The 14,862-nt window shown below is 43.2% G+C and overlaps 1 protein-coding gene across 19 annotated transcripts in view; it reads left to right on the top strand.

The window, feature by feature from the left end:
• Positions 1-14,862, top strand: part of HEATR5B (HEAT repeat containing 5B) — a 97,133-nt gene that overhangs the window by 309 nt on the left and 81,962 nt on the right. For 5 of the 19 annotated variants that reach the window (XM_043511512.1, XM_043511511.1, XM_038397400.2 and 2 more), the window contains exons 2-5: positions 4,775-4,943; positions 5,949-6,160; positions 8,079-8,187; positions 11,581-11,730. In XM_043511512.1, coding sequence (XP_043367447.1) covers positions 4,818-4,943; positions 5,949-6,160; positions 8,079-8,187; positions 11,581-11,730 — 597 coding nt within the window. In that variant the 5' untranslated portion in view covers positions 4,775-4,817. Of the gene's footprint in view, positions 1-40; positions 336-2,921; positions 3,202-4,241; positions 4,944-4,979; positions 5,059-5,948; positions 6,161-8,078; positions 8,188-11,580; positions 11,731-14,862 lie in introns of those variants that run through there. The other 14 variants (XM_043511503.1, XM_043511506.1, XM_043511513.1 and 11 more) reach the window with 9 other exon arrangements.

Here is a 14,862-nt window from a genome sequence, read left to right as displayed (position 1 = left end):
GAGGCGGGCCTGGCCGGCGCCAGGGCCAGAGGCGGGCAGCGTCTGCGAGCCTGGCCCTGCGTGCGGGGCTCGCCGAGAGCCTGGCCTGGCGGCCGGGCTCCAGCAGCGGCTGGCGATGAAACTCACCAGGCCCGGCGACACCGGAGCTGGCGGCTCCCAGTGGGTGGAGTGGCCCCCGATAGCGCAGGGGTGACGGACCTGGAGGGCAGCATGGCTCCGCAGCAATGGTTTATGGCCTGGGTGTGTTGTATCCTAGGAGTTGTGCTTTCCAGGGCTTGGACCTCCATATTCAGGATGAAGGCTGCTGCATCATACCGCGCCATAAGCAACAATTGGTGTGTTGAGTGAGCTGACCACCTGAGTTAATAAGGACAGGGGATATCTGTTTATATATTGAATGGTATGGAGCACCACGTTGGGACTAAATAATAACAACTAAGATTTCTTCCTGCATGCTTGGGTGTTTCCATGGCCCCTATCTCTGTAGTGTCTGAGGGCCCAAATGTTAATGAATTTATCCTCGTATCATCCCTGTAAAGAAGTGTTATACTTATTTTATAGCTGAGGGAACCCAAGGCATAGGTAGAGTGAGTGACTTGTTCAAGGGTCACTCAACAAGTTAGTGGCAGAGCTGGGAATAGAATTTGGATGTCCTTTCCCCCTCTCTGCTGTTCGAAAACTACCAGACAGCGTTCCCTCTTTCAACTCTATACTGCTCTCAAATATGCATATCCGTTCAGAATGCTGCTGCAAAGATCATTTTCTTAGCCTGTTGCTTTGACTGTGTCGCCCCTCTCTCTGCATTCTCCCACTAGTTCCCCCTTCTCTGTCACATCCAACATAAACTGCTTGTCTTCCCTTTCAAGGCTAGCTGCAGTCAATCTCCACCCTACCCATCATCTCTCATTTGCTGTGGAGAGGCTGGTGCTGGTTTCTGATCAGCCACGGTGCCAGCCTCCATTGCCTACTTACTTGTTTGAAAACTTAACACCTCCATTGTTCCCTGCTGTTTGGGAGGAGTACCCTATGAACATTCTCAAAGCCACTTCATTATCCACCTTTCAGAGTAGCGGCCCTGTTAGTCTGTATTCGCAAAAAGAAAAGGAGTACTTGTGGCACCTTAGAGACTAACAAATTTATTTGAGCATAAGCTTTCGTGAGCTGAAAGTGATGAAGTGAGCTGTAGCTCACGAAAGCTTATGCTCAAATAAATTTGTTAGTCTCTAAGGTGCCACAAGTACTCCTTTTCATTATCCACCTTGATATCCTTCCTCAAGAGTCTCCTCTGTTATGATACTTACAAAAAAGCTTGACAAAAAGTAATTGTCAAAGGGGAATCGTAGGTCCGATGCTATTCATTATTTTTATCAATGATCGAGAAGTAAGTATAAAGTCGGTTAGGATAAAATTTGCAGATGATACAAAGATTGGCAGAAGATTAAATAATGAGGAGGACAGGTCAGTCATATAGTGTGATCCGAATTGTTTGATAAAGTGGGCCCAGTCAAACAGAACACATTTTAATACAGCTAAATGAAAAGTCATATACCTGTAAAATGAGGACAAGGAGTCCAGTGGCACCTTAAAGACTAACAGATTTATTTGAGCATAAGCTTTCATAGGTAAAAACTCCACTTCTTCAGATGCATGGAGTGAAAATTACAGATGCAGACATAAATATACTGACAAATGAAGAGAAGGGAGTTACCTCACAAGTGCAGAACCAGTGTTGACAGGGCCAATTCGATTAGGGTGGATGTAGTCCACTCCCAATAATAGATGAGGAGGTGTCAATTCCAGGAGAGGCAAAGCTGCTTTTGTAATGAGCCAGCCACTCCTAGTCCCTATTCAAGCCCAAATTAATAGTGTTAAATTTGCAAATGAATGTTAGTTCTGCTGTTTCTCTTTGAAGTCTGTTTCTGAAGGTTTTTTTTGTTCAAGTATAGCTACTTTCAAATCCGTTACAGAATGTCCAGGAAGATTGAAGTGTTCTTCTACTGGCTTTTGTATGTTACCATTCCTGATATCGGATTTGTGTCCATTTATTCTTTTACGTAGGGACTGTCCGATTTGGCCAGTGTACATGGCAGAGGGGCATTGCTGGCACATGATGGCATATATAACATGAGTAGTCGTGCAGGTAATGAGCCTCTGATGGTGTGGCTGATGTGGTTGGGTCCTCTGATGGTGTCGCTAGAGTAGATATGGGGACAAAGTAGGCAACAAGGTTTGCTACAGGGATTGGTTCCTGGGGTAGTGTTTCTATGGTGTGGTGTGTAGTTGCTGGTGAGTATTTGCTTCAGGTTGGGCGGCTGTCTGTAAGCGAGGACTGGCCTGCCTCCCAAGGTCTGGGTGAGTTTTCCAGGATAGGTTGTAGATTGTTGATAATGTGCTGGAGAAGTTTTAGCTGGGGGCTGTACGTGATGGCCAGTGGTGTTTGTTATTTTCCTTGTTGGGCCTGTTCTGTAGTAGGTGATTTCTGGGTACCCATCTCGCTCTGTCAATCTGTTTCCTCACTTTCCCAGGTGGGTATTGTAGTTTTAAGAATGCTTGTTAAAGATCTTGTACGTGTTTGTCTGTCTGAGGGAATGGAACAAATTTGGTTGTATCTTAGGGCTTGGCTGTAGACAATAGATTGTGTGATGTGTGCTGGATGGAAGCTGGAGACATGTAGATAAGTATAGCGGTCAGTAGGTTTCTGGTATAGGGTGGTGGTTATGTCACCATCACTTATTTGCACTGTAAGTGCCATCAATGCCCCTCTGCCATACACATTTCTTGCATATAATTACCCTGCTTTTTATCTTTAAGGAGGGGAAAAAAAAAGGAGAAGGGAATAGGAGAAATAGAAAAGTAGGAAAAAGAAAAACGTGTAGGATCTGCAGAGTACTTCTCTCTGGGTTTGTAAATTGTCTGGTATGTGGATGAAGTTACATTTGGTGAAATGCATGTTTCATACAACTATACTGCTCTAGTTCTATGAAATACAATTTATGGACTATGTACTTCGTGCAGGAGATCCCTTCAACTGGAAGGCGTAAAGGCTTCCTGAATTTCCTCACAAATCAAAGAGAATCTTCCCAGATTCCTTCACAAGGCCCCCTGGAGTATTCTTCTACATGGTATCCAGTATCTTGGAGAAGTTAAAAGGATAATCAAGATCATGGAGGGGAAGGGAAGGAAAGTAGAGTCTCTTGACTGGTAACATTCTTTTTTTCTCTTTACTATTTTTTTACAAGGACCTCAACATTACTCTTTACCAGGCAGAAAAACCTCTGAAATCCTGAAGCTGCCTGTACTTTGTTTTTGACATTTAAGGTCCCTATACCTCAAATACACACAGAATCATAGAATATTAGGGTTAGAAGAGACCTCAGGAGGTCATCTAGTCCAATCCCCTGCTCAAAGCAGGACCAACACCAACTAAATCATACCAGCCAAGGCTTTGTCAAGCCGGGCCTTAAATACCTCTAAGGATGGAGATTTCACCACCTCCCTAGGTAACCTATTCCAGTGCTTCACCACCCTCCTAGTGAAATAGTGTTTCCTCATATCCAGCCTAGACCTCCCGCATGGCAACTTGAGACCCTTGCTTCTTGTTCTGTCATCTGTCACCACTGAGAACAGTCTAGCTCCATCCTCTTTGGAACCCCCCTTGGGTACTTGAAGGCTGCTATCAAATCACCCCTTACTCTTCTCTTTTGCAGACTATATAAGCCCAGTTCCCTCAGCCTCTCCTCATAAGTCATGTGCCCCAACCCCCTAATTATTTTCATTGCCCTCCGCTGGACTCTCTCCAATTTGTCCACATCCCTTCTGTACTGTGGGGACCAAAACTGGATGCAATACTCCAGGTGGGCCTAACCAGTGCCGAATAGAGGGGAATAATCACTTCCCTCGGTCTGCTGGCAATGCTCCTACTAATACAGCCCAATATGTCCTTGGCCTTCTTGGCAATGAGGACACGCTGCTGACTCATATCCAGCTTCTCGCCTACTGTAATCCCCAGGTCCTTTTCTGCAGAACTGCTGCTTAGCCAGTCGGCCCCCAGCCTGTAGCAGTGCATGGATTCTTCCTTCCTAAGTGCAGTACTCTGCACTTGTCCTTGTTGAACCTCATCAGATTTCTTTTGGCCCAATCCTCCAATTTGTCTAGGTCACTCTGGACCCTATCCCTACCCTCCAGCTTATCTACCTCTCCCCCCATCTTAGTGTCATCTGCGAACTTGCTTAGGGTGCAATTAATCCCATTATCCAGATCATTGATAAAGATGTTGAACAAAACATGCATGTGCTTAATCTTAAACATGTGACTAGTCCCATTAGATATGTCTACACAGCCCATGCTAGTGAGCCTTGCAGCATGGGTTGACAGACTTGGGTATGCGCTAGACAGCTCTTTGAAGTTGTGGTTCGGTCTGGAACTCAGGCTGTGGAGCTCATCCCCCTTCCTAGGCTTCAGAGCTTGAGCACCAGCCCAAGATGCAAGTTCAAAGAGCTGGCTACATACCTATTTTTAGAGCTCTAGCATGAACCCTGCAAGTCCAATTCTGTTAACCCAGGTTGAGAAGCTCACTGCTGCAGGCTGTATAGATGTACCCATTGACTTCTATGAAACTACTTAATTAAACACAAGCATAACTGTATGCAGGTTTGGGGTTTGATACTGTAGTATGTATTTAAAATGCAGTTCTGCGCTGAAAACTAATTTGCATTAAATAAAAAAATTGTAACAGCTTTTTACTGCTTTACATTGTACATTAACTGTATTTTAGAGACAATACAGGAGTCTACAGTGAAGTCAAAGTTTAAATAAGGATGGAGCTGGCTCATAGTTTGTTGCTAAATGAAGAAGCTTTGGCTCAAATCACAGAAGCAAAGAGGCCGGTCTTTATTTTTGAGTGGTTGCGATTTCTGGATAAAGTGCTTGTAGCTGCCAACAAGGTAACTTTATTTCTCCCTCTAAAAATGTCATGTTAATTTCATACTCGTGTAAAGGTACTAGATGGACATCCATAACAGTGGCAGTAGGATCTGGGAGCCAACCTTCAGCGTGACTGTAAGTAGGAAGTAGGCCCCTGTGTAAATCACGATTTCATGTAATGTAGAGAAATCATGAAAATGCCTGCAACCATGATATTTTTTTTTAAAGGTAAAAGGAAAAATGTCCTACAAGAAAGTCTTTAATACTGAAAAAAAAAAAAAAAAAAAATTACCGTAGCTAGTCAATTTCAAGGGCAGGATGAATTTTCCAAATAGTGTTAGTCAATTTCAAAGATGAAATGACACCTTGGTATTGACTGACATTACTTGTGAAATTCATTTTGTTCTTGAAATTGACTAATGATACTTGTAAAACGAATTCCATGCAAACGTCATAAAATTCAATAATTTGCCATTTACAATGTCCTGAATTTTCTAAAATAAAATAAATTGTGATTTACACAGGGCCCTAACTAACTATAAGTGCATACATTTGGAAGTTTATATATCTTATAGTTTTGTAAATACCTGTGCTTATTAATTTGCTTGTTGTTACATGTGCTCAGTCTGAAATTATAGATTTACAAACTACAATACTTGGTAGGATCTACAGTTCTTCATATACCTCGGTAAGTTTAGCTCTTCTCTTCTAGTACGGGACCTTTTAATGATGAGGAAAGAGAGGTGGAAAATGGCAAAGGAGGATAGTCCTTGGAGGTTAAAGGACCCTCTGTGAAGTATTATTGTATTCATAAATGATATATGATAGAAACAGTAAGAACTCAAGAATAGCAACCACTTGTATATTTCCATTTAGAATTTGTATGTGCAGGTGTTGAGTATAGTATAGAGTATTTTAGATTGAAACATAAAACATCTCCCTCCAGGTTTATGGAAACTGGTAGAAATATTGAATTACATATGAATGGAAAGAATATAATAACATAAATTTTGTTCCTTTAACAGACAGATGTCAAGGAAAAACAAAAGAAGCTTGTGGAACAGCTAACTGGACTCATCAGCAGTTCCCCTGGGCCACCCACACGTAAATTACTGGCTAAAAATCTTGCGGCTCTCTATAGCATTGGTGATACATTTACTGTCTTTCAGACGCTTGATAAGTGTAATGACATTATCAAGAATAAAGATGATACTGCTGCCTATTTATCGACCAAGCTGTAAGTAAAATGTTGCCTTAAGAGTGGGGAATGTTTGTTATAAATAAAGTATTTCATATCTCTACATTAATCTGCATGTGTATGCATTTGTGTATTATATACATATGTATATAATAAAAATAAATGAGACATAACAAGAGCAGGATTGGGAGTGTGGAGGGAAGGATTTAGAGCTAGCAAAGATTCACGTGGTTTTCTGGAGTTGAAGAGTCTTTCCTCCAGGTAAGGAAATGTCTCCTACTCTGGGCTAATTTTTACATGTTTATGTCATCCAGAGGAAAGCTAATGCCTGACAGAATAACAAATGGACAAATTCCTTTACTTGGATTTTCTCAGATATTTACTGGCACATTCTGATCCCCAAATTAAAAGGTGCATGGAACCTTGCAGGCTAAACCCTAACATGGACTTTATATTTCAAGAGATAATTGTTAACGTTAGACACTCCTCAGAAAGAGTGTTATCTGTTTGTTTGTATTCATCTACTGTAGCATACAGTGAGTGTCTCTTGAATAAATAATCTCTGTGTTCTGTGTGTGTTTAGCTCACATTTCAGGTATCCTAGCTCAGTGTCTCTCAACCTTTTTGATAACAGCGACTTGCTGCCTTCCTAAGCTGTGTCAGGGCGATCTCAGGGACACCCCCTCCTCCCCCCTCCCGGTTCAAGGACTGGTCGTTGAGAAACACTGTCCTAGCAGTCTCACTGGTAGGAAATACTAGTTAAGGTTGTAAAACCATTTCTATTATAACCCTTTGTTTTTACATACTCAGCTGTCTGAAATATTGACCCTTTGGGCTGAAACTCTCCTTGCTTCGTTTACGCCTTTTTTTAATGAGAAATGTTGAGCAGAATAGTTTTTTATTATGAATTCCCAAACGTATTCCTTTCCCTGCTTAAAGAATATCCCAATAGCCTTTTTTTCCCATTCAGGTTATTCAAAAACAGCTGAACTTTGAAATGGCTTTTCTGACTTTTTATGTAAGGTGTCCTTCATGAGGAGTTACGTGCTTTGATAAGTTTGAAATGAAGAGCTGGTTGGATAATAAGGCTATAAGTGATTTGAAAAATTATTGTTGAGCATTCTTGATTGTATCTGTTTAAAAACTTTAAGCTAAGAAAGCATTGTCCCTTTGTGATATCAGTTTACATATTCTCAGGGGCCTGGGATGCACAGAAGCTGCTTCTGTCAAGCTGCAGCTGGAACTATTTGTATGTCTAATTGAAACACAAAATTGCTTAAAATCCTTTCTGCCTCAGCTCTCTTCTTCCCCCTCCAAAAAAATGAAACAAAACAAAAACCCCCCCTCCAACCAACCAAGTTATTCCAGTACCTGAACATCAGGAAAAGGAAAAATGTGGGTTCAAAAAAATTGACTGACCCAATGATTTTAGCTATCTAAATTTAACTGCATTGTACAACATTGTACACATTTTGAGTTTTTATGTAAAAACAAACCAAACAAAAACTTCTTTCTTTTTTCAATTGTCAGGACACGTATATCAAAACGTAAGGAACGTACTGCTGATCTTCAACAGTTTTCTGCTGTCTGGCTGAAGACCGTTTTCTGCAACCATTTAAAGCCTTAATCCTGCAAAGATTTAATGATATGCTTAATTTTACACAGGATTAGGGCCTAAGGAAAAATCCTGCCAATGGATCAACCCAGAAGCATCCCTGTTCCCATGCAAACCCCATGTAGCTGATCTCTCTATTTTCGCTATCTAGTTTGCGTGAAATATAGAGAACAACCAACATAACCACTGAATAATAAATAGATTTTTAGTAATAGAAGATGATTAACAACATACTGTATATTTAAAAAAAAAATGTCCTTAACTCCTAGTCTGATGCTCTCCATTTAAGTTATATGTTAAATGTTGACAAAGAGGTTACTAAGGGACATCTTGTCTTTGTAGTGCTGCAGTGGCATGTGTTGGAGCTTTTTATGAGAAAATGGGCAGGATGCTGGGCAGTTCTTTTCCAGAAACAGTTAATAATCTCTTAAAGTCTCTGAAAAGTGCAGAGGTAAGTTTCAGCGTCATTTTAGGTCTACACATTTAGGGATTTTTTTGAAAGCCCAAAGTATTTTTTTTTTAATTACAGTGTCTTCACGGCTTTTCACTGAACTGGACAAACAGTTACTGTCTATATGGTTCATATCAGTATAAAAATATACATATAGTTGTACTATGTAAGTGGCTTAACATTTTGGCATGTGACTATTACAGCAGTCACTTAGTTGCGATTGCAACTGTTAAAGCTGCAAAATGGTTTCAAATACTGTTATAGCCCTTGTAACAAGGTGCAGGTCCTGCGTCACGTACACATCCTTGCACCCTGGTTCAATGCTCAGTCCTTTAAGACTGAGGGGACTGAGTTCAGGGAGCACATGACGAGTCCTATGATTCTAAGACCACGTCTATACTACAAAATTAAGTCAACCTAATTTACGTTGGCATATAGCCGCTGCAGTAATTACATTGCTTGTGTGTGTCTAAGCTTTGCTCCTTGTGTTGGCAGTGCATATCCTCACGAGGAGCACTTGTACTGATTGTACTGTCAATATGGGATGGCTTCTTAAAGCCAGTAAATTGTGGGATGGCTTCTTAAAGCCAGTAAGAGTCGATACAAGCAACACAGTTTTACACTAACACTGTATCAACCTAACTACGTCAACATTGACGCTACACCTTTCATGGAGGTGGAGTTATTAAGTTGATCTAGCGGGGCAATTACGTCGGCAGGAGTGAAATTTTAGTGTAGATGCTCACGTAGGTTGGCGTAGGCTGTCTTGCATCGACCTAACTCTGTAGTGTAGATAGGCCTAAGTTGCAAGCAGCTGCTGCTGTAAACAGAAGGTCTATCCTACTACTGAGGACCCAGGGACAGGGAAGGACCTAGGAAAGGCTCTCCATAGCAGACAGGAAGGTCTATCTTGCTGGAGAAGGATATGTCCTTTCCCCTTTCCAGCTGGCAGAAAGTGGAAAAGTATCTATTCTCAAGTGTTTTGTATGTATTTGAGCCTTTGTGTCTTCTGTTGATTAGTAAACCTGATGCTGAAGAAAGGGATATGGACCTAAGCATGAGTACATAGGATTTATTTGGACTGTGCTGGCTGCTGAATCTGCCCCCTGGCAAACAGTCTTGTATTGAGTTGGACTAACAGAAAAAAAACTTTTCAACTGAGGCTATTGTGTTTGCTGTCATCTTAATGTTTTGGGGAGAGAGGGGGAGAGAAATTTGAGCTCATTTTGTTGAACTCTTTGAGTTTTTAAGTGTTTAACAAACACTGTTTCCTAGTCTTGCAGCTATTTATTTTTCATGAAAAACACAGACCAAAATAATCTCTGTCAGTGTTCCCTCTAATTTTTCCCATCCATGTGCAGTATGAATTTTGTTATGTGCACCAATATGAAGGTGGTGTGTGACATATCACAGGTTGGGGCCCGGGCTAGGTAGAGGCCAGGGGAGGTGCGCCCCTCCCCTGGCAGGTTCCCAGGCAGGTTCCCTGGGTGCCTGCGCAGCAGTAAATAGGCTGCTGTGTGGCCACGAAGCTTACAGGGAACTTAGGTCTCTGCCCCAAAGAGCTTACAGTCTAAGTGAAACATTCCATGCGCTCATTGAGGAATAGTAATTTTGCTAGACTCCAAAATAAATAAATAAATTTAAATTAAATAATTTTGATGTCACAGTTGTCATAGACTGAAGTTTGAATACTGAATGTGCCAAGTACAAAATTACACACTTAAGAAAAGATGCATGTGTGTGCAGCTAGTTAAATGTGTATTGGCTGCAGGGCTGGCTCCAGGCGCCAGCTTTTCAAGCAGGTGCTTCGGGCGGCATTCAGAGTGGGGTGGCAGTCCGTGTCCCGCGCTGGCATTTCGGCGGCAGCTCTGCTGTTGTTGTGGCGGTGGCAATTCGGTGGCGACTGTTTGGGGCGGCAAAATTGGTGGAGCCGCCCCTGATTGGCTGGTTGAAAGCTTTGCAGATGGAGCTTATGAACTATGTAAATCAAATAGTTCTAGATTCCCCCCCCCCCCCACTTTTTTTTCCTTGTTAATATAGCTGAGAAATAAAATGCAAAAAATTAAACTAGAAGATTGAACGCAACATTAAGATTTCACAATTTGAATAGCAGTGTCTACATATGTACTATTTTCTATTCCTGTTTCATATTGAAAGCATAGATGCTGGAACTACGGGTGCGGGGGGTGCTGCAGAACCCTTTGGCTTAAAGTGGTTTCCATCATACACAGGGCTTACAATTTGGTTCAATGGTTCTCAGCACCCCCATTTTACAAATTGTTCCAGCACCCCTGATTGAAAGTGCACTTTAATGCATATGTTTATTACTATACATATACACCTCTACCCCGATATAATGTGGTCCGATGTAACGCGAATTCAGATATAATGCAGTAAAGCAGCGCTCCAGGGAGTGGGGCTGCTTTACCTCATTATATCCGAATTCTTGTTACCGCAAGCGGTTCCTCTGCGTGCCGCCCCACCCTTACTTGCTGTGGCCCCCCGGCCCCAGCTCACCTCCGCCTCCTCCCACGAGCACGCTGCAGCTCTGCTTCTCCTCCCTCTCAGGCTCTCATGCTCCTGGGAGGGAGGAGAAGCGGAGCTGCGGCGCCCTCGTGGGAGGAGGTGGAAGCGAGCTGGGCCCCGGTGGGCCGCAGCAAGTGGCAGGGGAGGCACAGAGGAACCGCTCCCCACCCCAGCTCATCTCCACCTCGACCCCTGAGCAGGCCACCACCGCTCCGCTTTTTCTCCCCCCCCCCTTCCTTCCAGGCTTCCCGCAGCAAACAGCTGATTGGCGCGGCAAGCCTTGAAGGGAGGGACGGAGGGACCCGGGGGGGAGGGGAGAAGCGGAGCGGTGGCGGTGCGCTCAGGGAAGGAGGCGGAGATAGAGCAGAGGTGAGCTGGGGTGGGGAGTGGTTCCTCTCCCTACCCCAATATAACGCGGTCTTACCTATAAGATGGTAAGATTTTTTTGGCTCCCGAGGACTGCGTTATATCAGGTTAGAGGTGTACCTAGTACTTGAAGTAGATTGAAACAGCAGAGGGAGCTCTCGCTACACCAGCCAGGAAGGACGGGGGCTCTCCCTATACTTCGAGCATATACATGTGCTATATGGCCTACAACAATTGAGACCATTTTACATATTTAAATGTAGCATTTGCTACTACATGAACACTACACAATAATTCCGTGTTAATTGTTCAGTTTCTAGCTATCTTAAGCATTTTTATTGAATTAATGAGTTTGTATCATCTATGCACACCAATATGTACAGTTACAAAAAGAGAAGGTGATACAACTATAGTGCTGATATTTGGGATACAAATAACTATGAAGAGCTGTTGATTGTGAATTGCTTTTTTTTACCCTTTGCTTTCTTTTCACGTATGCAGTCTCAGGGCCGAAGTGAAATATTAATGAGTTTACAGAAAGTTCTAAATGGGTTGGGCGGTGCAGCAGCTTCATGCCACCGTGATATTTATAAGAATGCACGATCTCTGCTGACGGATAGATCTATGGCTGTACGATGTGCAGTAGCTAAGGTAGGTACATTTTTTTATAAGGTTTAAAAATCCAGTATTCTTTGTGTTCTGGATGCTAAGTTCCTTATAGTTGGGCTTGCTGCCTGTTTTTTTTGTTGTATAGTGTGGTACATTTCTTAAATCATAGCACTTGGTGTTATTTGAATACAAAATTGATAGCAACAAAGTGAGTTATAGGAAAAATGGCAAATTTTGCTTTTGAATTTATACTGATGATTTTCAGTCTACAGGAATAAGGACAGAGGTGAAAGTGGGCTGATACGGTGCACTGGTAAGAAGTGGCCACCGGTACTGGCCCGTACACAGACGACGTTAAAGTGCTGCTGCGGCAGCGCTTTAACATTGCTGCCCTTTTGGAGGGGCAGCTGCCCTGGGGCCCGGTGATTTAAAAGGGCGCGGGGCTCCCAGCCACAGTGACCGGAGCCCAAGGCCCTTTAAATTGCCGCCAGAGCCCCAGGCAGCGCGTGCCGGGCAGTGTGGAAAGGCTGGCTTGGGGAGGCTGACCTGCAGCCCCGGCCAAATTGCACCTGGAGCTGCAGCTAGCAAGAGATGTCAAGAGTAACAAGAAGGGTTTCTTCAGGTATGTTGGCAACAAGAAGAAAGCCAAGGAAAGTGTGGGCCCCTTACTGAATGAGGGAGGCAAGCTAGTGACAGAGGATGTGGAAAAAGCTAATGTACTCAATGCTTTTTTTGCCTCTGTTTTCACTAACAAGGTCAGCTCCCAGACTGCTGTGCTGGGCAACACAAAATGGGGAAGAGATGGCCAGCCCTCTGTAGAGATAGAGGTGGTTAGGGACTATTTAGAAAAGCTGGACGTGCACAAGTCCATGGGGCCGGACGAATTGCATCCGAGAGTGCTGAAGGAATTGGCGGCTGTGATTGCAGAGCCCTTGGCCATTATCTTTGAAAACTCGTGGCGAACGGGGGAAGTCCCGGATGACTGGAAAAAGGCTAATGTAGTGCCCATCTTTAAAAAAGGGAAGAAGGAGGATCCTGGGAACTACAGGCCAGTCAGCCTCACCTCAGTCCCTGGAAAAATCATGGAGCAGGTCCTCAAAGAATCAATCCTGAAGCACTTAGAGGAGAGGAAAGTGATCAGGAACAGTCAGCATGGATTCACCAAGGGAAGGTCATGCCTGACTAATCTAATCGCCTTTTATGATGAGATTACTGGTTCTGTGGATGAAGGGAAAGCAGTGGATGTATTGTTTCTTGACTTTAGCAAAGCTTTTGACACGGTCTCCCACAGCATTCTTGTCAGCAAGTTAAGGAAGTATGGGCTGGATGAATGCACTATAAGGTGGGTAGAAAGCTGGCTAGATTGTCGGGCTCAACGGGTAGTGATCAATGGCTCCATGTCTAGTTGGCAGCCGGTGTCAAGTGGAGTGCCCCAGGGGTCGGTCCTGGGGCCCGTTTTGTTCAATATCTTCATAAATGATCTGGAGGATGGTGTGGATTGCACTCTCAGCAAATTTGCGGATGATACTAAACTGGGAGGAGTGGTAGATACGCTGGAGGGGAGGGATAGGATACAGAAGGACCTAGACAAATTGGAGGATTGGGCCAAAAGAAATCTAATGAGGTTCAATAAGGATAAGTGCAGGGTCCTGCACTTAGGATGGAAGAATCCAATGCACCGCTACAGACTAGGGACCGAATGGCTCGGCAGCAGTTCTGCGGAAAAGGACCTAGGGGTGACAGTGGACGAGAAGCTGGATATGAGTCAGCAGTGTGCCCTTGTTGCCAAGAAGGCCAATGGCATTTTGGGATGTATAAGTAGGGGCATAGCGAGCAGATCGAGGGACGTGATCGTTCCCCTCTATTCGACACTGGTGAGGCCTCATCTGGAGTACTGTGTCCAGTTTTGGGCCCCACACTACAGGAAGGATGTGGATAAATTGGAAAGAGTACAACGAAGGGCAACGAAAATGATTAGGGGTCTAGAGCACATGACTTATGAGGAGAGGCTGAGGGAGCTGGGATTGTTTAGTCTGCAGAAGAGAAGAATGAGGGGGGATTTGATAGCTGCTTTCAACTACCTGAAAGGGGGTTTCAAAGAGGATGGCTCTAGACTGTTCTCAATGGTAGCAGATGACAGAACGAGGAGTAATGGTCTCAAGTTGCAATGGGGGAGGTTTAGATTGGATATTAGGAAAAACTTTTTCACTAAGAGGGTGGTGAAACACTGGAATGCGTTACCTAGGGAGGTGGTAGAATCTCCTTCCTTAGAGGTTTTTAAGGTCAGGCTTGACAAAGCCCTGGCTGGGATGATTTAACTGGGACTTGGTCCTGCTTTGAGCAGGGGGTTGGACTAGATGACCTTCTGGGGTCCCTTCCAACCCTGATATTCTATGATTCTATGATTCTTCTGTCTGAGGCCCCGCCCCTTCCAGGGGCCCGGAGCCAGGCCCCCGTATCAGTAAGTCTTTTATATTACTTTCACCCCTGAATAAGGAGGTTGGTGTCGTGAGGAATATTTGTTCACTGTGTCATGGTGCCTTTTCTGTACTTCCATAAGCTCTGATGTTTGTGTATTTCAGTTAGATTGTAATTAATGTGATGAGTAACAATCCATTTTACTTTTTTGTTTAGCGGTAAATAATTAGTGGTGCTGGGAGGAAACTTTTTTTTTTTTTTTTTTTTAAATCCCGGAGTTATAGGAATTACACATGCAGAATTGATCTCTACAGTACACTTCTTAGTGCCTTGTCTAGTCTAGCTTTAAATGTTCCAAGTAATCGGCCTTCTACCTCTTCCATTAAGAGACAATTTCACTTTTTAATAGATCAACATGTTAAGAAGTTTTTTTCCTTATAGTTCCTGATATTCAGCTACATTTTTTAAAAATTTGATCTTTCTATACTTTTGTTCCATCTTAAATTCCTGTCCTCTGATGTTTACATCCTACAAATATTTCTAGATTGTTTTCAGGTCCCTTTTTTATTGTTACTTGGTCAAGATACCCTATTTATGAATAATTTTTTTTAATCTTTCCTCAAAAGCTAGTCTTTCCAGTTTTAGTCATTTAAACAAGGCACTAAAGATGTATTATAGGGAATAATGCTGCACAGGCAGATAGATGAAGCAGATGATCTACTAGGTCTTTGTTCTGCTCTCTAAATCCAAGTTGGA

The sequence above is a fragment of the Dermochelys coriacea genome, chromosome 3, assembly GCF_009764565.3.
Source record: "Dermochelys coriacea isolate rDerCor1 chromosome 3, rDerCor1.pri.v4, whole genome shotgun sequence".
Lineage (NCBI taxonomy): Eukaryota > Metazoa > Chordata > Testudines > Dermochelyidae > Dermochelys > Dermochelys coriacea.
Note: the sequence above shows the minus strand (reverse complement) of the source record. Positions and strands in the feature narration are given on the sequence as shown.